At 36.2% G+C, this 26477-nt stretch overlaps 3 protein-coding genes across 4 annotated transcripts in view; 2 read left to right on the top strand and 1 right to left on the bottom strand.

Moving 5' to 3' along the window:
- LOC132126362 (membrane metallo-endopeptidase-like 1) overlaps positions 1-26477 on the bottom strand; it is a 53926-nt gene that overhangs the window by 19938 nt on the left and 7511 nt on the right. Inside the window, exon 2 of the mRNA XM_059537572.1 lies at positions 515-675. The gene's annotated coding sequence lies outside the window, so the exon portion shown is untranslated. The remainder of the gene's footprint in view (positions 1-514; positions 676-26477) is intronic.
- Positions 17036-18811, top strand: LOC132126235 (migration and invasion-inhibitory protein-like). Its single transcript, XM_059537366.1, has 4 exons — positions 17036-17693; positions 18200-18290; positions 18531-18607; positions 18717-18811. Exons 1-4 carry the CDS (start codon positions 17630-17632, stop codon positions 18809-18811), a joined length of 327 nt encoding a protein of 108 aa, XP_059393349.1. The 5' UTR covers positions 17036-17629.
- Positions 21501-26477, top strand: part of LOC132126364 (tumor necrosis factor receptor superfamily member 1B-like) — a 15153-nt gene continuing 10176 nt past the window's right edge. Inside the window, exons 1-4 of one of the 2 annotated variants that reach the window (XM_059537573.1) lie at positions 21501-21570; positions 23213-23243; positions 24248-24319; positions 25362-25548. In XM_059537573.1, the coding sequence (XP_059393556.1) occupies positions 21520-21570; positions 23213-23243; positions 24248-24319; positions 25362-25548 (341 nt within the window). In that variant the 5' untranslated portion in view covers positions 21501-21519. Of the gene's footprint in view, positions 21571-22901; positions 23122-23212; positions 23244-24247; positions 24320-25361; positions 25549-26477 lie in introns of those variants that run through there. The other variant, XM_059537574.1, reaches the window with a different exon arrangement.

Genomic DNA, 26477 nt, shown 5'->3' with positions numbered 1-26477 from the left:
CCAAATATTATGTATCTGCCCATATCAATAAATTGTGTTTCCCACATCAACCAAACCAACCAATTTTTACATAATACGGTAAACTTTTAAGTGCAAATATTATTCACATTTATTAATGCTAAACTGTTTAAAGCTGTTTTAAATAGTTAAAATTTCATGAATGCCTGCTATTTTAATGTATCACTTGACAATTAGACCAATACCTCTCCAAACCACTGACTCCTATAAGTACAGTTCATTTGCATGTGTGCATTAAGAAAATTAGACGTTTCTTTCTCTTAGAGAGAAAATTATAGCTTATAACAGAGTTGCATGCAGTGATTTCCTAGAATCAAACAACCTAGTCGAGAAACATCACGAAGCAACAGACAAGAAGCTGCAATCACTTACAACAAGAATAAGAGATGTGCAAACTCAATGTTTGCATCCATCTCTAGAAACAGCACATAACTCCACCTGTGAAAACTATTCCAACACAAAACACCTTTAGACTGTAGAAGATGTGAAGCCGTACCTCTCTGATGATGGAGTCCTTGTTGGCCCAGTAAGGACGCCTTTCAATTTCCCAAACACCCCTTCTGAGTTTGCACCCAGAGCTGGTGTGTGGTGAAATGAATCAGCGTCCGGACAGCTGGATGTCGGAGCGGCTGTCTGTGCTGATGTTCCTCTGACTGACTGAGAGAGTGAGGGAGATGCAGAAAAGAGGAAGAGAGAGGGAGGGATGTAAAGGAGGAGGGGCGATCGAGATGCTCTTTTTGCCTGATGCTGTGGTTTCACGAGAAATCAAGAGGGGCTTTGGAAGAGGGACAGATAAATATTTATATAAATGATATTTATTAAGTTAATTATTATCATTACTTATTTGATAATCAATTTTTGATTAATTCAACAGAATGATTTAATAAAAAAGAGATCAACAGTTTCTTAATTTATGGACGTTATATTTTTCATCATGTCATGAGCAGGGCTGTGAATTCAGGAATAGATGTGTCAAAAAAAAAGGACAGATGATGAATAAGTATGCGGGGCCTTGCTATAATACATCAGCAAATTATTTAATGCAAGTTTCAACCCTTTCATTTGTGACTTTGTGAAAATAGTACAAAAATACATGTTAGAACTAGGCTTATATCATATATATATATCAAAACTATGAATTAACACATGTGGAATTATATATGGAATTATATACATAACAAAAAAGTGTGAAACAACTGAAAATATGTCATATTCTATGTTCTTCAAAGTATCCACCTTTTGCTTTGATTACTGCTTTGCACACTCTTGGCATTCTCTTGATGAGCTTCAAGAGGTAGTCACCTGAAATGTTCTTCCAACAGTCTTGAAGGAGTTCCCCGAGAGATGCTTAGCACTTGTTGGCCCTTTTGCCTTCTGTCTGCGGTCCAGCTCACCCCTAAACCATCTCGATTGGGTTCAGATCCGGTGACTGTGGAGGCCAGGTCATCTGGCGCAGCACCCCATCACTCTCCTTCTTGGTCAAATAGCCCTTGATGCCTTCAGTGTGACTCTACAATTTTCATAGTCATGAAAATAAAGAAAACCCTTTGAATGAGAAGGGGTGTCCAAACTTTTGGTCTGTATATATATATATATATATATATATATATATATATATATATATATATATATATATATATATATATATATATATTAAAGTGCCCTTATTATGGGTAATGAAAGGTTAATATTTTGGTTTTGGGAGTCCCCAACAACAGGTTGGAGTGCATGCAAAGACAAAAAACACTTTCATTCTCTTATAATATGAATTAGTTTTTACCTTACTTGCTCAACGACTCCCAAACGATTTGCTAAACGATTTATTTTTCCAAACCCTTCCTTTGCGGGATGCTAATCTGCGGTAATTGGTCGGTTGGTCTTATTTTCATTTCATGATGACTGTAAATCCTGATAAAGCAGTGTTTGTGTGCTGCTTTGTGTAAAGCGTTACTGGGGAAACCGCTATTTTTACTGCTCCAAAAGCGGCACCTAGTGGCAAAAAATGAATTAGCATTCTCGTTCAGGGCTGAGTTTCCCAAAAGCTTCGTAATCGTAAGCCTAAGAAGTTTGTAAAAATGATTGTACAGCTGATCTTAATATTACGGTCTGTTTCCCAAAAGCATTGTAACTTAAGTAGCACTTGAAAATCATCGTAGATTTATGAGTGCTCTGGAGTAATCGTAATGCATCATAAGACAACAGATTTATGCGGTCACCTGCAGGACAATCAGAAGATTACACCTTTAACTTGATTCAAGCGCAATGTGATTATAATATAATAATTATTTTTAATTATGCTTTATTGTACACTTTATGACTCGTTTTGTTTATTTTTTAAATTAATTTATAAAGTAATTAATTAAAAAGAGCAGGCAAAAGTTAGAAATACACATTTAAATGACTGAAAAAAAAAAAGAATGAAAAAAAATTATAAAACAAGGTCATATTTACTATGTATTGGACCCGGAAATAACGTCTCACTCTTTCTCTCTATACAGTATATAAATAAATAAATTTAAATAAATGTACGCATTAAGCAGACGCTTTTATTCAAAGCGACTTACATTGCATTCAGGCTAACACTTTTACTTAACATAATATATAAGTATATAAAGTATATTATATATTATTATGTAAAGTATAATATTGCACACTATAATATAATATAGTATTGTATTGTAGTTATTATATCCAAGTTGTCTGTCTGGAAGTATTAGGTTAACATCAATAAACGATAGTATACTACAATTAAGAGTCATTCTATAAGGTGACATTACAGCACTTGACAAACATAGAGCGACTCCTAAGTAGCACTTAAAGCACAGCTACAATTGCTTTAAGTGCATTGTTTGGAAACACACGTGAAACAATAACGAACGATCGTAAAATTACTCGTAGAAAACGTTCTTAAGCGCTAAGATCAATCGTTATCGGGAAACCCGGTCCAGACCAGTGCAAAAGACCAACAAGTGAACGGGAAATATGCTTATGTTTCATGTTGATGTCAACATGAAACGGCTTGGGATTCATTTTAAAAACGACTTGTTTCAATGATTCAGAGGCAACACTTTCTTTTGAGAGACAATAACTTTATACATGGTGCACTTTTAGATTTAAAACTTTGCAGGATGTTTTCATTCACTTAGAGCTGTGTAATACACTGCATGAAAGACTACTTTTCAAAAATCCATAACGGGGTAATAAAAGGTAGCCTAATCTAAAAAAAAAAACATGAGCGATATTCCCTGTGCAAAACTCATGGCATTTTTATGCGGTTGCTAAGATGCTAAGGTGGCTGCAACGACCTCGCAATGTGCTTAAACCCCTAAGAGCACCTTAGCATCTGGATAGCAATGCCCTGAGTGGATCGCAGTGTGGTTACTAAAGTGTTCTCCGTGGTTTTAGCACATTGCTAAGATGCTGCTATTATGTAGTTGCTCTAAATTCAAGTTACAAGCTAAAGATTAATGCTCAGGGTTAGTGACTTTTTTAATAGTATAACAGTAAAAATACCACAGCTCATATTTATTAGCCACCTTTATTTCACCTCCCAGCACCTGTTAAACTAGTCCAAATCTGGAAGAAGAACACACAGGTTAATGTCCGCTGGCCTCTCATTATTCACAGGCCAGGTGGACTGAAGACTGAAGAAGGCAGTGCAGTCGGGGAGCTGGCAGGAACTGACATCAGCTTGGCAGGGAAGTGAGCTTCACTCCCACCGGTGTCAGATTGAAATGGCATGGTGCCCATACTCATTACCAGCCTGATTAACCACTGTAATTAGCTGATATTAGAGAAAGCGAGAGCCACCGGTGGCAGCGATCAGCACTGGTGCAGAACTGCCCAGCTGTCCATATCAGTTAGCTCATCATAACACAAGTCGAGGGATACATGCTAGAGACCAGAATAGAATGGCAACAACCTTTCGCTCACAATAGGGAGCATGGGTGAATGGCTGCTAATTACATGCGTCCATTAAAGATGATGAAGCTCTGCAGGCTGATCTCGACATACTGGATAGAAACAAGATGAGTTTCTTCAACGCAAAGTAGATTTTCCTGTCAAATTTATTCATAGTTTTGCTTATTTTTGCGTAAATACAGTAAGATTGTTATTCATGCCGGCGCTAATGATGTTCGACTTCGCCAGTCGGAGATCACTAAAAATAACATTAAAGAGGTGTGTGAACTTGCAAGCACGATGTCAGACACTGTAATATGCTCTGGTCCCCTCCCTGCTTACCGTGGTGATGAGATGCATAGCAGATTGTCATCACTCAATGGCTGGATGTCTAAGTGGTGCCCACAGAATAACATAGGTTTCATAGACAATTGGACGAGCTTTTGGGGCAGACCTGACCTGCTTAAAAGAGATGGTCTTCATCCCTCCTGGGGGGGCGCCACTCTTCTCTCTAGAAATTTGGCAAATAGTCTTAGTGTTTATACTTGACTAACTGGGGCCCAGGTCAGGAAGCAGACAGACTGGCTAAACCGACCGTCTGCTAGCTGCCTCACGTCACAGAGGTCAGTTAATTCTCAGCACATAGAGACTTTTTCACCTAGATATCACACTATAGAGACTGTGTCTGTTCCCCGAACTAGAAAAAACAAAAAACGTCCAAACCAAGTTAAGATTAACAATTTAATTGAGGTTCAACAAATAAAAAACAGAAGCAATATGGATAAACAAATGATAAAGCTTGGCTTATTGAATATCAGATCCCTTTCTACGAAAACACTTTTTGTAAATAATATGATCACTGATCATAATATAGATGTACTCTGTTTGACAGAAACCTGGCTAAAACCTGATGATTACATTATTTTAAATGAGTCCACCCCCCAAGATTACTGTTATAAACATGAGACGCGTCTAAAAGGCAAAGGTGGAGGTGTTGCTTCAATTTATAACAACGTTTTCAGGATCTCTCAGAAAGCAGGCTTCAAGTATAACTCATTTAAAGTAATGGTGCTTCATATAACATTATCCAGAGAAACAAATGTTAATGATAAATTATGTTATGTTTGTACTGGCTACTGTATACAGGCCACCAGGGCACCATACAGACTTTATTAAAGAGTTTGGTGATTTTACATCCGAGTTAGTTCTGGCTGCAGATAAAGTCTTAATAGTTGGTGATTTTAATATCCATGTTGATAATGAAAAAGATGCATTGGGATCAGCATTTATAGACATTCTGAACTCTATTGGTGTTAGACAACACGTTTCAGGACCTACTCATTGTCGAAATCATACTCTAGATTTAATACTGTCACATGGAATTGATGTTGATGGTGTTGAAATTATTCAGCCAAGTGATGATATCTCAGATCATTATTTAGTTCTGTGCAAACTTCATATAGCCAAAATTGTAAATCCTACTTCTTGTTACAAGTATGGAAAGAACCATCACTTCTAACACAAAAGACTGCTTTTTAAGTTATCTTCCTGATGTATCCAAGTTCCTTAGCATATCCAAAACTTCAGAACTTGATGATGTAACAGAAACTATGGACTCTCTCTTTTCTAGCACTTTAAACACAGTCGCTCCTTTACGCTTAAGGAAGGTTAAGGAAAACACCATGGTATAATGAGCATACTCGCACCCTAAAGAGAGCAGCCCGAAAAATGGAGCGCAGCTGGAGGAAAACAAAACTAGAGGTATTTCGTATTGCTTGGCGGGAAAGTAACATATCCTACAGAGAAGCATTAAAAACTGCTAGATCCGATTACTTTTCTTCTCTTTTAGAAGAAAACAAACATAACCCCAGGTATTTATTCAATACAGTGGCTAAATTAACGAAAAATAAAGCCTCAACAAGTGTTGACATTTCCCAACATAACAGCAGTAATGACTTTATGAACTACTTTACTTCTAAAATCGATACTATTAGAGATAAAATTGCAACCATTCAGCCGTCAGCTACAGTATCACATCAGACAGTGCACTATAGACCCCCTGAGGAACAGTTCCACTCATTCTCTACTATAGGCTAGGAAGAATTGTATAAACTTGTTAAATCATCTAAACCAACAACATGTATGTTAGACCCTATACCATCTAAGCTCCTAAAAGAGGTGCTTCCAGAAGTCATAGATCCTCTTCTGACTATTATTAATTCCTCATTGTCATTAGGATATGTCCCCAAAACCTTCAAACTGGCTGTTATTAAGCCTCTCATCAAAAACCACAGCTTGACCCCAAAGAACTAGTTAATTATAGACCAATCTCGAATCTCCCTTTTCTGTCCAAGATACTAGAAAAGGTGGTATCCTCACAATTATATTCCTTCTTAGAGAAAAATGGTATGTGAAGATTTCCAGTCAGCATTTAGACCGTATCATAGTTCTGAGACTGCTCTCCTTAGAGTTACAAATGATCTGCTCTTATCATCTGATCGTGGGTGTATCTCTCTATTAGTTTTATTGGATCTTAGTGCTGCGTTTGACACAATTGACCACAACATTCTTTTGCATAGACTTGAACACTTTGTTGGCATTAATGGAAGTGCATTAGCATGGTTTAAATCGTACTTATATGACCGCCATCAGTTCGTAGCAGTGAATGAAGATGTATCCTATCGATCACAAGTGCAGTATGGAGTACCTCAAGGCTCAGTACTAGGGCCGCTACTCTTCACGCTTTATATGTTACCCTTGGGAGATATCATCAGGAAACATGGTGTTAGCTTTCACTGTTATGCTGATGATACTCAACTCTATATTTCTTCGCAGCCTGGTGAAACACACCAATTTGAAAAACTAATGGATTGCATAGTCGATATAAAAAACTGGATGACGAGTAATTTCTTACTGCTAAATTCTGAAAAAACAGAGGTGTTAATTATTGGACCTAAAAACTCCGCTTGTAATAACCTAGAACACTGTCTAAGACTTGATGGTTGCTCTGTCAATTCTTCGTCATCAGTTAGGAACCTAGGTGTGCTATTTGATCGCAATCTTTCCTTAGAAAGCCACGTTTCTAGCATTTGTAAAACTGCATTTTTCCATCTCAAAAATATATCTAAATTACGGCCTATGCTCTCAATGTCAAATGCAGAAATGTTAATCCATGCTTTTATGACCTCAAGGTTAGATTATTGTAATGCTTTATTGGGTGGTTGTTCTGCACGCTTAGTAAACAAACTACAGCTAGTCCAAAATGCAGCAGCAAGAGTTCTTACTAGAACCAGGAAGTATGACCATATTAGCCCGGTCCTGTCAACACTGCACTGGCTCCCTATCAAGCATCGTATAGATTTTAAAATATTGCTTATTACCTATAAAGCCCTGAATGGTTTAGCACCTCAGTATTTGAATGAGCTCCTTTTACATTATAATCCTCTACGTCCGCTACGTTCTCAAAACTCAGGCAATTTGATAATACCTAGAATATCAAAATCAACTGCGGGCGGCAGATCCTTTTCCTATTTGGCGCCTAAACTCTTGAATAACCTACCTAACATTGTTCGGGAGGCAGACACACTCTTGCAGTTTAAATCTAGATTAAAGACCCATCTCTTTAACCTGGCATACACATAACATACTAATATGCTTTTATTATCCAAATCCGTTAAAGGATTTTTAGGCTGCATTAATTAGGTAAACCGGAACCGGAAACACTTCCCATAACACCCTATGTACTTGCTACATCATTAGAAGAATGGCATCTACGCTAATATTTGTCTGTTTCTCTCTTGTTCCGAGGTCACCGTGGGCACCAGATCCTGTGTCCAGATCAGAGGGTCACTGCAGTCACCCGGATCCAGTACGTATCCAGACCAGATGCTGGATCAGCACCTAGAAAGGACCTCTACATCCCTTAAAGACAGCGGAGACCAGGACAACTAGAGCCCCAGATACAGATCCCCTGTAAAGACCTTGTCTCAAAGGAGCACCAGGACAAGACCACAGGAAACAGATGATTCTTCTGCACAATCTGACTTTGCTGCAGCCTGGAATTGAACTACTGGTTTCGTCTGGTCAGAGGAGAACTGGCTCCCCGACTGAGCCTGGTTTCTCCCAAGGTTTCTTCTCCATTCTGTCACCGATGGAGTTTCGGTTCCTTGCCGCTATCGCCTCTGGCTTGCTTAGTTGGGGACACTTCCTCTACAGCGATATCGTTGACTTGATTGCAAATAAATGCACAGACACTATTTAATTGAACAGAGATGACATAACTGAATTCAATGATAACTGCCTTTAACTATCATTTTTTCATTATTGACACTGTTTTCCTAATGAATGTTGTTCAGTTGCTTTGACGCAATGTATTTTGTTTAAAGCGCTATATAAATAAAGGTGACTTTGACTTTGACTTATTCATCTAGTGCTTTATGATACAACAGTTTCAAAGCAGTGCCCCGAGAAGCTTTAATATTATTGACTTCTATTGTGGCCAAAAGTGTCAGGTTAAAGTGAAAAGGCCTCAGTGATGGATTTGTTTATTACAAACATGCAGATTTTCGCTTCGCATGATGTTAACTGATGAACTAGAGTGGTGTGGACATTGCTCAAAAAGTTGCCCCATGTATCATCAGCCTAATTGTGTCGAAATCTAAATGAAATCTTGCCTCAAATAAATAATAAATAAAAAGCAATTAAAAGCATTAGCAAATATGAAATACAATTTTTTTAACAATTAATCTCAACATTTGTCATGGTAAAAAAAAACAAACAAACATTGGATTGCATTTTATTAATATTGCAATGCAATATTAACAACAAGACCAGGTACTGCTCAGAGAACAAAATATAATTGCAATAAATATTAGTTCATCAGCAAAAAGCTCATTTGAATAATGGGATTTTAGCAAATATTAGCTAAGCTGCTGTTTTAAGATACGAGTTCCACCTTAACAGCTTAATTAAAAAGCTTTCAAAGCTTGTTTTTCTATGTTCCTAATCAATGAGACAGTGAAGTATTTACCTGCGCGTACTCAATCCCCGGTCTTACACAGCACAGCAAATAAATCTCTAATGACTGAATTTGTTCTCCCTGCACGGTACACAATTAGACACGTTTTGCTAAGAAGAGCCGAGTCCTTAGTCTGCTCCCAGGTGCCTGAGCATTCAGTTGACAAGCCATGAAGCCTGCAATTCGTGCAAGCAGACGTCTGAGACCAAGAGCATTCGTCTTTGCTTCGTATCACATTAGAAGCCGCAGGTTCACACTACCACTCAGAGGTAGCACGACTTCACATTAAAGCCTATATGCAGGAGAGGTTTCATTTTAATAAGAGAATTCAATGTGCTGCATAAGATTAAAGTGCAAAAGCATACGATAGTGCTGGGAAATTCTGCTGATTTTACATTTAATAAACGTGCATCTTGGTTCCTGGAAAACGCTGCCGCACAGCAGGATATATTAAAGTCAACACCCAGGCAAATGCTCTTTAAATGGCAACAATCAAACTAGATCTTGACATTTTCTGAAGAAATTGTGCTTGTGTAAACCTCACAACCGTAACGTGGTTTGAGTTTAATGTAAGGCAAGACACTGAAGGTAAAACACTGTGTTTTCATGCGCTGGTCAGTTTGGAGATTTTGGGCTATTTGGCTTTTAATAATGTGTTGTTTCAGACTAGTGCAAAAACATCCAAATTAAATTTTTGAGTTCAGTACATACAGTACACTGAACTTTATGGTTTTATCTCTATGTTCTGGAGGTTTCTTCTAAAGGGTTAGTTCATTTATGCATTTAGCAGACACTTTTTATCCAAAAGCGACTTACAGTGCATCCAGAATATACATTTTTTTCCCAGTATGTGTGTTTCCTGGGAATTGAACCAAAAACCTTTTGCGCTGCTAACACACAGGAACACTTTTTATTTTACTATGTTTGGCTGTTGACCGTATGTACTGATTTATGGAGATTTAACTCTGATATGCCAACAAAAGATCATGCCTGTAGCACAAATGATGCAGGATTATTTATCCAATAAAGTTTAATATTTAGAGTAAGAGATTTGAACTAACCCCTGCATGCACATAAAAGAAAATGATTATGGTGTCAATTTATATATGCATTTTTTTACACTCTTAAAATACACAGATGGTTCCATATAGAACCTTAAACATCCATGGAAGCTTTCCATTGAACAAAAGGTTCTGTACAGTGGAAAACAGTTCTTTAGATCATTAAATTGTTCTTCAAAAAAAGGAAACCAAAATTCCGCTTCTATGGCATCATTGCAAAACCGTCTTTTGGAACTTTTAATGATTTCCTCCAAATTTATGTTCAAATGAGCCTGTTTGTTTCACGCAATCAAAAAGCATTTCCCTATTAGATGAACAAATGTCAAATTAGCGTAACAGATCATCACAAATCAGACTTGATGGTTCAAGTTAAAGATAAGGGATTGTATGTGTGAGGTGAGCGACACCAATGCTTAAGACGTCTGTCTTTAGAGCAAGCAGCTCTTGGCAGATTCATGGGCCCTGCACCACATACTCATTTTCACTGCTGATTGACTGCTGTGCTCCCTTCAGGAGATTTACTGCTCGAACTGAACTCATCAGACAAGGAACAGAAGGTGCAAAACAAGGAGACGGCGCGAGGCCATCAGTCACAGTCCAGCCTGCAATCGAAACATAACTTTTTTGTTTGGCCAATTAGCTCATGAATAATCTCAGGAAACCTATAAACGAGCCTTGGACTTAAATCTAATCCTACTGCTTAAATCTCAAAGCTTAGTGGTCAAAATGGACCCTATTTACATCCTGAAAGGAATACTTTAGACAAAAATGTATTTTTTTCTAAAAATGTATACACCCTCAGGCCATCCAAGATGTAGATGAGTTTGTTTCTTCATCAGATTTGGAGAAATGTAGCATTGCATCACTTGGTCAGCAATGGATCCTCTGCAATGAATGGGTGCCGTCAGAATGAGAGTGCTAAAAACATCACAATAATCCACAAGTAAAGTGAATGTCTTGTGAATGTTTGTACGAAACAAATCCAGCATTAAGACGTTTTTGACTTCCTTTAATTTGATCAGACTGTAAATGTTTTGTTGGTGCAAGATAAAATAGAAAAATAAAATCCTCTTATTTTTCAGCCTCTCCAACTACCTGTTATAGTATGCGAAGCAAATAAATAAACACACTCACTTGCACTTTTAACAGTTGTGATTCTATAAAGCATGGTAAAAAAGTGAAATATATCTGATCTTTTTATTTGAGAAAACTTTCTTATCCAAAGTGTCTCCAATTTTTCTTGTACAACAAAGTGCTTTGCTCAAGGTTTCTGGGTCTAAACCCACAACACTCGGGTTATTGGCCAAGATCTTAAACCACTAAGCTGCACTTCCAAAAAGTGGCTTGCGGCAGCACTTTTAATCACATGCACAACAAAATAATTATGCTGTACTTTAGGCGTCTGCTAACCTGTTATTACTGCACATGTTACCAAGGCAATGCGAGGAAGTGCGTGAATTCTCTTGTGTAGAGGTTGACCACTCTCCAGAAAATACATGTTGTGGATTTTTCTTTAGCATCGTTACATTCACTTTACTGTTGTTTTATACAGCAGAGAAATTATTTTGATAAATTCCTCGAGACCTCGTTGCCCTGAGCTCGTCATTCTAGCTATATTCAACAGCACTTGGCTTGAGACTTTTCGTCTACCTGGCTAATCCGTCTTATCTTAATAACATGCACCCTCTATCTGGCACACTGCAGAAACAATCGACCCAAAAGTGCTCTTTTATCAGCCTGTTCAATATCAGGATACCTGTTCTACAGAAACCGCCTCGCCTGATCCTATCACTTTGACTCGACTGTTTATCAGGATTTTTCTCTCTGACAAGTTCACATTTTCATGCTGTATACTTTTATTCTGTTAAAATGCTTTGCCTTTAAATTGATCTTAAATATGTGAGCGTGCATTCTGAGAAAATATATTTCCTTACATATTAACAATTAATATAATATTAATAATATTAAACCATTCAATGTATACTGAAAATACAGGCTACAGAATAATGCTTTTTATATACTAAAATGTGAAAATATATTTACTTATGTTATATTATATTCAATAATACAGTATATATATATATATATATATATATATATATATATATATATATATATATATATATATATATATATATAAGCATAATGCATGAGTGCATTGCAATGTACTGAAAAATATAAATATAAGTTGGCCTACTACGTTCCCATATATACTTTTCTGCACAAACACACAGACACACACAAACACACACAGAGACACACACACACACACACACACACACACACACACTTAAAGACTATATTTGGCCGATATACCACTATTTGAAAATCTGGAATCTGAGGATGCAAAAAAATAATAGATTAAATTATTGAACAAATTCCCTTTAAAGTTGTTCAAATTAAGTTCTTAGCAATGCATATTACTAATCAAAAATTATGTTTTAATATATTTACAGTAGGATATTGACAAAATATTTTCATTGAACATGATCTGCTCTTAAAATCCTAATGATTTTTGTCATAAAAGAAAAATTGATTTTGCCCCATATAAAAGTATTTTTGGCTATTGCTACAAATATACCTGTGCTTCTTATGCCTATATATATATATATATATATATATATATATGTATATGTATGCCTTTTTTATTTTTTATTTTTGTAGGAAATTGAAGAAAGAAATCTAGTTTTACAATGTTGCAGCTCAAAATATTAATTTGATTTTTCTTAATCTTTTCTCATCACACATTAACATTTTGTAGCAATTGGCTTAACAGCCCAATTTTAATTTGCCAAATACTGCCATCTGTTGGAAAATTTAATAAATTTACACAAATCCACGTCCAAATAACCGACTGCTCTGCTCGTCTTAAAAGAAAATGTTTTCTTAGACCCTATTCTGCTATTTGCATCTTGTCCACATGTTTGTTGTTCTTCCTTTAGTGATAAACGACCCCGCATTAATGAGCTATGAAGTATTCAAGCAGCACGCATTAATTGTCCACAGCACAAACTGTGAAGCGAGAAATTATAGCGACGGTTAGAGGTGACCTGTGCTGTTTAACGGTAATGGGATGCAACACAACAGTGCAGTGGTCAGTCTAATGTCATCGCACTTGTCTGGACACCCCTGAACACATCAGATACGTGCTCTGAATATGGAGAGACACTAGTGTGTTCTGCGCTGCGGTCATTACTGTCCTCCACATGCTGGGCTCTGATTACTGCCATTATGACCGGACAGCTCTGAGACAGACTCGGATCAAAACGCTAGATGAACGAGCACATGGACACATACATGTCCATTCATTTGAGAGATTTCAAGCGTACCGGGGAGTGCAGTGTTGTTGGTGTACAAATATATATGTTTTTTTTTTTTAATCATTATATTTTTAATGTGTTTGTGTTAGGGGTGTAACGATTCACTCGTTTTCTCGATGCATCGATTACAAACCCTGACGATTCATATGCATCGATCTTGATTCATGATTTTTGAATCGTGAATCGCCGATCTCGGACAGTAATCAATTTAAAACACTAAGAATCGAATGAATCGCGATTTCTATAGTGATTCAGTTCCTTTAAAATATATAGCCTACACATTAAATTACTACACGCAAAATTAATGGAGACCTTGAAGAGTGTTTGTGAATCGTGCCTCTTATCTGTCCTTCACACGCTCCACTGTTTAGCACCTGTGACTGTCACAGGATTGCGCTCGCGCTCCGTTCCTCTCTGACGCAGCAGACCTGCGATCTATAGAACTCATAGACCGTAATACTAAAGTCAAGTAATTTTACTTTTCTGTAGTTTGTTAATGGCTCTCTGCATACTGACGACATTACCTGAGCAGTCGAAAGCTGCGTATTTATTGCATGGACTGAGCAGAAAGTGTCTAAATCATATGCACAGTTCCTTTGAATGATAAATGTGTTTTAACAATGCTGATGAACCGAAAATATGAGGGAAACACTTAAAATAACCACATCATTAACAAGAGCGCAAGGTTTATCTGATAATCAGATGCATGAAAGTAGCGTTTGTTGCTATAGAAACAGACATCGAGCACGTTTTCTCTCAGAATCATTCGATGATGGAGAGGAAAAGTTACAACAGCTACTATACCATTTTATTCTGTATAAATGAGATAAAGAAGTTTACACACTGAAAGAGAAGTTATCTCGCTCTCATAGACGTGCCAGGCTATATCTGCAGCCAAACTGAATAAAAGCAGAATGAACTGATGAAACATTAAGAAAAAAAAACACAATAAATAAAATTTATGAATGATGCAGTGCTAATTGACATATAATTTATTACAGTACAGAAACTATAAAGTATATTTTCTGTGCAGAAAATTAAAATAATAGATAAATGTAGTAGCCTATATAAAACAATCATAAAATTGCAATAGGAAAAAATTATCGATTACAAAGTATTATTGTCGAGCAGTGTATTTGATTTCTTACAGCAAATTAAAAGTAGGCTAATAAAAAAGAAGAGAATTCATTTAAAAAAAAAAAAATTTTTTTAATCTTGGCTTACATACATTTTTACTTAGCTATGCCATGTCATGCCATAGCACCATTAAACTAGCATTTAACAATGGACAAAAGTTTTTTTTTTTTAAGGCTGCTGTGTAATTTGCCCCCTGACTAAGCATTTAAAGAATTTAGGGGAAGCATTGAAATAATCCTGTGAATGCACTTAAAGAACGCAGAATCGAATCGTTATAATTGAGTCGAATTGAATTTAATTGTGAATCGAATCGAATTGAATCGTTCTAAATTTGCAAAAATTGTTCTTGAATCGAATCGAAAACCTATGAATCGTGAATAGAATCGAATCGCTGCCTACCCACATTTCGACATGTATTATGATTTTGAAATATTTTAATTAAGATTTTATGCTTACTAAGACTGCGCTTAAAAATACAGTAAATGTGCAATTTGAAAACAACATTACAATTAGAAATAACTATTTCCTATTTGAATAGATTTTTTAAAGTATTGTTTTCTTGCTGAATTTTCATCATTATTAGAAACCATTCCTTCAGAAATTATTCTTATATTCTTATTTATGATCAGTGTTGGAAACAGTTTTGCTAATTTGAGACTGTTTGAGACTAGGATTCTTTATTAAATAAATATTAAAAAAAATAAAGTTTTATATATACATATACATTTTGTTTTAAAATATACACTAATAAAAAGTTTGTGGTCAGTAATTTATTTTTCTTTTATTTTTTAAAGAAATTAATACTTTTATTCAGCAAGGATGTGTTGAATTGATAAAAAGCAAGAAGACTTGTTGTTTTGATGCTGTTCTTTTTAACTTTTTGTTGGTCAAAGAATCAAAGATAAAAGTATCACAGATTCCAAAAAATATTAAGCAGCACAACAGTTTCAGCATAATAGAATGATTTACATTACATACATTGGCATTTTATAATTTAGCAGATGCTTTTATCCAAAGCGACTTACAAATGAGGACAATGGAAGCAATCAAAAACAACAAAAGAGCAATGATGTATACATGCCATAACAAGTCTCAGTTAGCTTAACGCATTACATGTAGCAAGGGCTTTTAATAATATAATAACTAAAAAAAAGTCGGTTCTGTCTTGGCAAGGTTGAGTTGAAGGTGATAATCCATCATCCAGCAAGCAATGTCTATTAGATAAGCTGACATTGCGAGCAGCTACCGTTGGATCATCAGGATGGAATGAGAGGTAGAGGTGAGTGTCATCAGCATAACAGTGGTATGAAAAGCCATGTTTCTGAATGACAGAACCGTATGATGCCATGTAGACAGAGAAGAGAAGTGGTCCAAGAACTGAGCCCTGAGGCACCCCAGTAGTTAGATGTTGTAACTTGGACACCTCACCTCTCCAAGATACTTTGAAGGACCTATCTGATAGGTAAGACTCAAACCACTGGAGTGTGGTTCCTGAGATGCCCTTTGCCAGTAGGGTTGACAGGGGGATCTGGTGATTAATCGTGTCAAAATCAGCGGACAGATCAAGCAAGATAAGTATTGTAGATTTGGATTCCGCTTTTGCCAGTCTTAGGACTTCATCAACTTTTTTAAGGATCATGTGACTCTGAAGACTGGAGTAATGATGCTGAAAATTTAGCTTTGATCATTGGAATAATTGACTTTTTAAAGTATATTAAAATAGGAAACCAATATAGATATTGCAATAATATTCTACAATATTCAATATTACAGTTTTCAATCAATTAAATAAAGCCACGACGAGCATAAGACACTTCTTTAAAAAAACATTAAAAATCTTACTGACCCCAAACGTTTGAGCGGCAATCTAATTTGTAGATAGATAGAAGTGGTTGTTCCTTTAAATAGAGCAAGTGGTCATCACACAGATGCATTGTGGGAAATGTTCGGAGCCAATCAGAGTTTTCTGTGTACTGTTTGATTTTTGGCATTTTTACTCTCGTGGCGGTAGTTTAGAATCGTTTGTTCTTTCATTTTTTCATAATTTAGACAACGTACTTAAATAAACCAAAGTTTAGCTAACAACGACGTAAGACGTAAACACGTTCTGTGTGTTTAGTTTGATCCGCGTGCTGGAGGTTTAACTCGTTGCTATGGCGACGGAATGGCAGGGTTCGTGCAGACCGACGCTCTGCGTAAGCAGCACAAATATTTACTGTATAAACTCGAGAAAGAAACTGAATAAGACGGTCAAAAGTCACAGCTCGCCATGCAAAGAAAGCGGAGAACAGGCGCAGCCACCGCGTACCGGAGCTTCACCATCGACATCAAAAACAGCGGAAACCGTCCTAAATCAGTTCAGCATTTACAAATGAATGCGTTCAGGTCTTTAAACACGTGTTCAGTGCACAATGAAATGGTGTTTATAACTGTATAATAATCTGCTATTTAATTAATAATGTAATATTTGCTATATACGTTACCATTAGTTTTACCATTAGTAACGTTAACGTACATTTGTGAAAATAAAATGTGGAAAAATGGATTAAATAATGTTCCATCGTTATTCAGAGGATGAGATATATTAATGGAAAAGTGAAACAACATACTTATTCTGACCTGTACTTATTAAAACATATAAAGGAAAGAGTGACCATACTGTGATTAAATGATTAAAAACGCCTTGACAAACGGGTTAATCTAGTGCCAAGACTGGTAAAGACTTCATGAATTCATTTTTGGAGGCTGCGCTGTAAAGCTTAATGTCATCTAATGATTCTTGCACTAAAAAAATGGTCTATAAACTATTGTTACGCTGAATGACATTTTAGTGGGTGTCTTCTGTAAATCATGGTAAACTGTATGATAGCCATTGTTTTTTGCTCAGAAATAGTACGATTAAACAAGACAGATGCTAATGTAGGACGTCTTTGACATACTGTGTTGATTTTCTATCCGTTGAATTGTAAATATATGAAACACTGACAAAATATATGTCGGACCAATAATACTAAAATGTCTTTGTATCTTCAGACGAACAGCATCCTAGAGATTGTGGAGACCTCACACTGGACCAACATTAACCCAAACCCAGCTCAAGTTCACGGCCCAGTTGCATAAAGACCCTTAAGTGTAATTTTCCCTTAAGTTCCTACAGCACACTACTGGAAGACACAATGAAAAGTTGCTGGAGACTGTCTGTGAGACTGATGCTGCCCAAATCTGCAGCTCGCACCCCCTGTGAGCAGGTTTGAGCTTGAACACTGATGCACTCGACCATTAGTCAGCTGATGGAGACTCTTTGTCAAACAAGTTGTCCGTTGGATTTAGAGTTTTCTGAAAAATAACAATCTGATTGTTAGTGATGATGATTATCATATCAAAACACTGATAGTGAAAAACTCTGACCAGCCCCAGCAGATGTCATCAAGTATAAACGTTTTTCCGTTCGGTGTGAATTGACCCTGGAGTTTTATTTTTTGCTAGATGGCGCCAGGTAACCAGTATACAGTAGAGAAACAAAGTTTACAAAATCTAATGGAGATCTGATGGTTTACAATGATTTCCAAAGAACTGAAAAAGCACCTACACAGAAAGAAATCCCCATCTGCTACGGTTTAACCATAGTGTTTTCATTTCAAGTGTACCTAGTTTTTTTTTTTTACATTTGCATAAATGGAATACACCACAGTTTCCATCCAGGTGCTTTTTGGAAACCGGAAGGTTACCTTTTGATTTCTCTTTAGGCCTACTAGATGCGGAAAGCTGTCTTGAATATAATTCGGAGCAGTTCCGTCAGACCAGTCGAGAGGGGTGCGTCCACAGCTTTTTATCAGGGTTGGTCTCTTTCTTTGTTATTTGTTACGCAATAAAACCTGGTAGGTAAGGAGTTCTTAATTTTTTCCCTTCCATTCCTTTTGATGTCCCTTAACCGATGTGAATGCATGGGAGTCTTAAACTCGTGTTGCTTAAATCTGTTATATCTCACGCATCTTATGCTTATTTCTGCAAGATCACAAGATGGCAAAAGATATTTGAATCATGCAAATGCTTTTTGCTTTTTTTCTTTCCTCACAGATTTCCATCTGTTGCTGATCTTGCATCTTCCATGCTAGGCAGTGAAGAGCCACAGACACCTGCAGACACGCATCAGTGTAAGAGATCTGCAGATCTGGGCTGGCGTGACAACGCTTTGACATGCTTTTTGATGTCATGAGTGTACCAGATAATTCTTTTAATTTTCCCTTAGCTCAGTGTCCACAGGCACATTCTGCTACAGAATAAACAGTCAACCGTTTGCGGCTCCGCTGGATGCACAGGCAGCCTGCCCAGTGTGCAAGATGACCAAATCATACTGAAAGAGAGCCGGATTTAATCAGGTGCATATGTGCAAAGTGTTTATTATGGTTTGTTAGTGCCCACTTATTCATACATTACATTTCAGAAGTTTGGGTGAGAGAGAGGATGCATTAAACATACTGTGAGCAGTGAATCAGCATATTAGAATGATTTCTGAAAGATCATGTGACACTGTAGAAGAAATGATGCCGAAATTTCAGTTTTGCATCACAGGACTAAATTACATTTCAAAACATATTCAAGTAGAAAGCAATATTTCACAATATTACTGTTTTTGCGGTATTTCTGATCAAATAAAGAGAAAAATGAATGCTAGAATTTTTGTATTCGTGTTATGTCATTTCAAATCAAATGTTTATTTCAGACTGTGCCGTGCCAGTCCTATATAAAATATTTCAGAGGATCTATAGACGTCACAGGTCAGAAGATTGCAGTTTCCGATACCTTAGCTCTGTGTATTTTATTTGGTGTGTGATTGAGTGACCGCTTTTGAGTTTCTGTGTCATCTCTTGACAATCTTTATTAATTTGTTTCAGGGTCAGTATTCCTCTCTTAACTCTGCAGCCAGCGTAAAAATACAAAGTCCATCGCCACTGCAGTCTTGATCCCTCTGACAGCTTGGGTTTGCCCTCAGTGAGTTTCAAATAGTCAAATCAGCATTAACAACACTTCTCAAGTGAAATATATCGAGCAGACCAATTATTTTGGTGATATTTGACTTTTAGGATTCGCATTGACTAAGAATGTGTGTGGCGGCTTCGTTAATGGCTTGCTTGCAGTTTTAGTACTTTGAATAGTTAGTTTTATTTAGACCTTTAACTTGTTGTTTTCTTGATAATTGTTATTCTCAAAATCTTAAACATGCAAATATGAGTTTTGTCCGGATGGTCCAATCCCACCCTGAACTCTGGCTTTGTTCATGAACTGGTGAGAAATTATAAGGGAACACAGTCTAAGTATTTAACTGTTGCACATTGCCCCATCTGCATATTTATATTATTATATTACTGCTAATGTCTGTTTTGAAATGAACCTGCTTTAAGGGCTAAAGTGGTTTCAAATCAGATAGCAGATAGATCTGAAAATGTAGTTTCCCAGGAATTCCTGAAACAAACAAGCAAACAAAAAAAATCTAATCTTATTTAGAAATCTGAGCATTTTCTTTTGAAAACCCAACAGCTGGAAACCCTCCGTTTCGTTTTTTTTGTGTTCTCATCTATGCACACTTGAATTGCCGCACATTTGTTACTTAGCTCAACACTTCTTTGGACTAATAAGTACTGCTGCAATTAGATCATCCTTGCTCCGATGACAGAAGAACAGATAATGGACTGAAACAAACAGATGGGTTTAAATACACCGAACAGAACAGGTGATTAATAAGACAGCAACCTAGCACTAGCAGACAAAAACAAAAGAATATTTAGAAACTACCACAACAAAAAGAATAAACTTAACAGGGGAACCCAGGGACAAAAGGGGAAGAGAGATGATTAAGAAAATAAATCCACAAAAACAGAATGTAAACCTGAGATGTTTGTCTTTCAGCTCTCATGGAAAGTTTTTGTGTCAAATCTGTAATGTTGGTTTCATTGCAATCTTCTAATATTACATATGTGTTGCACATGAAGGAAATCAAGGAAAGGCCTGGAAGCGATTCATTTGTAGATTAGATATAACATTTATGTCCTTCATATGTTTGTAGCATTTCATCTCAGTTGGCTTCCATTGATGATTTGTGTCAGCTCTGTATTTTTGGTAACTTTTAATTAACATTCATATTTTTTAGGATTCATCCTTGCCCGATGCATCGAGACACCTGCATTCTGACCAGCTTCAAAATGTTTATCACAGTATCGCTTTCAGCATTCAGACCCAAAGAGGCCAGATCCCCATAAAACCCCTCTTACGCTATTGACTGATTCCAAAAGTTACGTACACAATGGAGCCGCACATGAATATTTCTGCATCCAGGAGATTTTCAGGATTTACTAAAATGAGTGCTTGTGCACAGCTTCTTTTTGTTTGTTTGTGTAATAATGGAAAACATGAATCATTTTGTATGAATGTGTGAACTTTTGACTTCTGACTACTATTGGTAATGTTTGCTTGTTTTGTGAACTTGAAAATAAAATGTACTTTTTTTTATAATTAAATTTATTTATTTATTTTTTTCTTTTGTGTTTAAAAAAAGATAAGAATAGCATCATCTGGCTTTATCAGCTAGTCTCTTAATGCTAACAGAACAATAAAACATTAATATAAGTTCTTAATGTGAAGTTAGACACAATACAACATACAAGTTGTAAATTCAAATGTGTTCACAGATTTAAATGCACAATAAAATTGTACAATAATTCCCCTCATATGAACTAAATGAATTTATAAATGTATACTATGCACATTTTTAAAGGCTTAAATGCACATTACTGGTTCTTAAACTTAATGGCTAATTTAACAGTGTTATTAAATGAATGCTTTAAATTGTAAAATAAGGAATACACATAATAAAAAGCTTTTATTTGTTGTAAAATATAATGGATTTGTAAATGACGGTTTTTTCAGTTATAATTAAGTTTGTTAGTTGTGGCACCTCCCCGATCTTCCCACGGGTTTAAATATAAAGGCACCAAACAGAATGACACATTTTTTTTTTTTTTTTTTTTGCTGCAGTGCTCAGCATCTGCATCTGCATCTGCTTTTAATCATGACACCTTCTACCTCAACAAGAAACACTTTTATTCTGCTGTTTTATCTGGTGAGTGTTTTTTATTCCTATTTTTCGACTAGTCGTTTTGCTGTAATATTAATTTATCACGGACGTCTTACAAACAAGGGACTTTTATTATTGTGGGTTTCGAATTAATTATACCTCTGTACGTGTCTGAAGACTAAGTGAGCTTCAAAATAAAGGTTCCAATTAGCGCCAAAACCATCTGACAGAATAAGCGTTTTAAGGTCCACAGGGAGTCTTTAATTCTGTCGTTTTTTTCCAGAAAACAATCGAAAGAACTTATGAATTAGCCTAAAAACCTTTAAAGTTTAAATTATTGTTGCTCAGGGGAAGGAACGTGTTCCTAGGAGCTTTTGTTGTTTAGTGTCTAAATAAATTGCTGTTTGCATAGACAGCTCACTAGGTTCAGAGATACTTTTGTGGTGTTTAATGACACTAAATAATTCGTTTTCCACGAATATCAGTTCCATTTCACATATAATCAGTATATTTCAATAATATTCAGTGACAGTTAATATAATGAAAGCACTTCAACCAAGAGGCATTGAATGGAAAAAGCAGTTTCTCGGTTTCACTGACCCACTGATGCTTTATCCTTTTTGCTTCACTTCAGAATTTAGTCACAAAATAATTTCCAATTGAGTACAGCAACGCATTGCGATTACTAGTAAGCGTCTGCACTCATTCCTCCCCTTAGTTTAATCATAACATGACAAAAAAAAAAGATCTATAAAAAGATTTCTCAAAACACATCAGCTGAGGTCTGGTCAGCCCTGACAGAATGGACATTCAGTGTGAAGGGAACCCCGATGCAGAAGAAACCCAACCACTGTGGTTTTTTATAATCTGGCTCACATTTCACAGCTTGTTTCCCCGTACATTTCGTGTGGTTTACTGTGTGTAGTGACCAGGTGACAAAAGCAAACACGATAAGAAGTTTTCTGTGGGTGTTTTTTTGCATTGAGAAATTTCCATTTTGTGACCTGTCGCTTATCTGTTTGTTCTTAGGCACAAAAACTGATTACGTACATACAAGAATTTGTCAGTCCTCCTGTTGTGCTATTAAGCAATGCAGTGAAAACATGCATTGCCCCAGATTGCCCCTCACCTGCATTTTTCCTTGACCTTAGTGTTAGTGAAAACAACAGGACGCTAGCTGTTTTTACTCAGCGATTGGGTGACCCAGAAAGCCTGTTTGTGATTAAATCAATCCTTGACTCATCTTTAACTTCCTTGCTTTGATCAGATGATGCATTTTAGTTTTAAAACACTCCGGTTAACAGCATCTGTTACAAGGTTGTCTAACAGGTTGACAAACCTCCAAAGCAAACATTTCTTAATAACATTTCTTGCCATCAAATGCTCTTTAAAATGCACACCCTTTAAGTTAATGCACTTCTCTCAGTAACCACTATTTGATGTGTCAAAAGCTCATGTTATTACCTTGGAGTTCATTTAGGGTGAAACTTACCTACTTGTTTTTGAACTGATTATGCAATCCAAAAACCGCTCAAAACATAGTGATGAAAGAACCACTGCTTAACTCCTTTCCAAGAGAATAAAACAAGCACAGAGGTCTCAGATTCAGACATTATTTAACTTCTACCTCTCAGATTGGAAAAAAGACATTCAGACTAAAATTTTAACTGTTGTTTTCCCTTTACAGATATTTACAATTCTACATGTCAAGGTTATTGGTAAGTATATACCACTTCCATTTCCTCTATGTCACACACAAGGTATTTCTGAAGTACAGCCCACTGTCCACCATTCAGTGACTCATATCTTTATGTCATTAGCTTAAAATATGAGAGATGTAAAAGGGGATATAATCATCTTTATATAAGTTCTGTGAAGGCTGAATGATGCCAATGGAACTTTAACAGCTGGATCTTACGTTTATCCAAAAGGGGTTTTCCACTGTTGGTTCCTTCTCATTTTGGAATTCCATTGAACTGAAAATAACATTTTTGACAACCTTGTGTCTCTATATGTACATGTGTGTTATAGACCAAGTATCCTCTGAGCTGTATGCAGAATCTGTACTTGAACTCTCTGAGGGTGTTTCACCAGAAATAATTTTTTCACTGCTTCGTAACCATCAAGTTATGCGTAATGTCTAAAGAAAATTAAACCTTAAGCATGTCCATAATAGAAGCTATGGTTACTTCCTCAACCATTCATTTAGTTTCTCGCATACTCTACTACTACACTTATGATAGGTGTATTTGAATGAAAGCTTATAACCACCTAGCAACCATTCCAAACACCTCAACAAATCATTTGGAGTGTTTGCAGTGAGTTGTGCAATGCCTAAACTTGCATGTGAAACTGAAAAATCATGCTGCCGGTCAGTGTATAGCTTAAAAGTGACGTATGATTGATTAAACACAGTCGATCAGTCGCATTTAAAACCTAAGCGTCATTTACAAACAGCAGATCATCTACCCATGTCCCTTACTGACCAAATGACACCCTCTATTAGAATGAAGCTTTGACTTTTGGGAGTTTTTACTCAGCCTTTAACTAAATGATTTTCCCTCAAGTTTCAAAATGTCTATATTTGTGTATGAGTGTGTACTTAGAAATCAGACACCAGTCAATTCAAAACTACTTAAATCATGCTGCAAGTACTTTTAACTTGCACAGCTAGAGACATTAGTTTACTTTTGTTTTTGTTTGCATTCTGTTTCACACGTAGGTAAGAGCGGATGTTACCAGAAATACAGACAGGGAATCTTGAGATGTGAACGCTGCACTCCAGAGTGTTCTGGTTAGTAGTTGCACGACATTTCCCAGCATTTGAGCACTAGTGAGCTTTGAAAATGACACAGGATGGTTTTGAATTCTGGATTCATGTTGTCCTTCTTATCACTTGCTTAACACGCATTCCTGCTCTTACTGTGTGTGATTCATCAGAGTCATCATTATGACTTCGAAGTAAAACTTCATAATCTTCCGGCAAATCGCCTCTGAAACGAGATTATTTTTCAGCTGATGTCAATAAGGATTTTTGGGATGACAAATGTAGAAATGCACACATTTCATCATCCAAATCATTTGCAATGGATAAAATCAACCCAGTTTTTCTTAATTGAATATGCATTTTCATATGATGTAAAATGGGTAAAAATGTATGAATCTTGCATTACCGGAATGTGTTTTAAAAAGTATATAGATGTAGTTTCACGCTGACCTCTTGGTGGTTGTTCACATCAGACATGTTTTATTCATTTCACCGTGCTCCTCTTCCATTTTTTCCCCCCATGCACGATGGATGTGTTTGACCGTTGCTTTTTTTGCGTCTTATTAAGACAACAAGCGTGGTGCTCAAGTTAAAATGTCAACTTTCAACAGTGAAGTGAAAAGACAACAATGTTTAGAGATGCGATTTTAAAAAGTGAACGTATTTGAATTTTTGAGTGCTGCATTCTTAGATTTATGTGTCTTGAAAGCGATGCAAAATGTGAGCGCAAAGGTCAATCACATCCATCTGTGATGCATGCCTGCAATGCAAAATAAAGGTAATTGTGACTCTTTCTCTCACAATTTTAGGTTAATATTTCACAATTAGGATGCTTTTACATGTGAAATATGCAAGAGATAAACGTAGAATTGTGAGATAAACATCACAATTAGGCAATTATAATTTCTTTTTAAATTCTGTGGCAGAAAAAGGCTTTCATAAAAACCTGTGCAATGGAACGCGAAAATGCATTACATGTTTGCATAAGTATACTAAGATATTTGGATGTTTTTGTAGATTTTTTTGTTCATTGATGCTCTCTATGTCTTTGTGTTTTGGGTGGAAACAGAGACAAGAAATGAGATGGAATTTACTCCATGCACTCAGGACAGCAATAGGTCATGCTTCTGTAAACCAGGTTTTTACTGTACAAAAGGAAACAATTATATCACACACTGCCATAAACCATGTGTTCCTTGTGGGAAGGGCACATTCTCCAGCAAACCCACTCTGGAATTCTGCAAACCTCATAAAAAGTGAGTAATATTCATACATATGCTACTGTTTTTAAGTCTGCAATAAAATAAAAACATATGGGAGCCCAGTTTCATTGATTAAAAAAAGATATTTGCAACTTGAATCTCACAATTGTAATTCTGAGAATTTGTTTTTATTTTGTTTCAAAATGAAAAAATAAAATTCCAACTTTTTATCGCAAAATTCTTTTTTTTCCTCTCTCTCAATTGTTATCTCATATCTTACAATCCAGAGTTTTCTTAGAATTGTGAGTCTCTTACAATTCTGAGTTTATATCTCACAACTCTTTTCTTAGAATTCTAAGTTCGTATCTTAGTTACAGAGTTAATATCTCAAGTCAGTTTTCAAGTTTTTTTTTTTTTTTCTCAGTTTTATCTTGCAATTCTGAATTTGAATCTGGCAATTCTGATGTAACAATAACCCACAGAGGACAACTAGCCCAGAAAGTGCATTCTCTTGGAATCAGATCAAGCACAAAAACACAGAACTGAACAAAGAAAAACCACAAGTAGACTTATAACTTGACAACCCTCACCACATAGCGGTTACAATTAACAATTATAACAAGGAAGCATAGCAAACCTGAAGGCTTAAATACATGGACATGGGGAAACACATGCCATCACTCAATAATGAATTGGAACAAATAAACACGAACCAATAAAAAGACAGAACTGATTAACCACATCAACTCTGGGGACCCACCGGTGGGTCCAATATTGCATATGCCTAATTCTCAAAAAATCAAAATAACAGCTGAAGTGGTTAAGAAGGTAACAAAACAATAAACCCATGAGAAGACACATGAAATAAATAAAGAACCAGGATCACATTAAAGGAATATGGAAGGTGTATGGGGACAAAAGTATACTAATGGAACTCATAAAATTCGAAAGTGTCAACATGCAATGTTTATTTATGTTAATGT

The sequence above is a fragment of the Carassius carassius genome, chromosome 44, assembly GCF_963082965.1.
Source record: "Carassius carassius chromosome 44, fCarCar2.1, whole genome shotgun sequence".
Lineage (NCBI taxonomy): Eukaryota > Metazoa > Chordata > Actinopteri > Cypriniformes > Cyprinidae > Carassius > Carassius carassius.
Note: the sequence above shows the minus strand (reverse complement) of the source record. Positions and strands in the feature narration are given on the sequence as shown.

Coding starts and splice junctions, on each gene's coding strand:
- LOC132126235 (XM_059537366.1), top strand. CDS start 17,630: ATGAAAAGTTGCTGGAGACTGTCTGTGAGACTGATGCTGCCCAAATCT. Junction 17,694..18,199: donor ATCTGCAGCTCGCACCCCCT/GTGAGCAGGTTT, acceptor ATTTCTCTTTAG/GCCTACTAGATGCGGAAAGC. Junction 18,291..18,530: donor GTCCACAGCTTTTTATCAGG/GTTGGTCTCTTT, acceptor CTTTCCTCACAG/ATTTCCATCTGTTGCTGATC.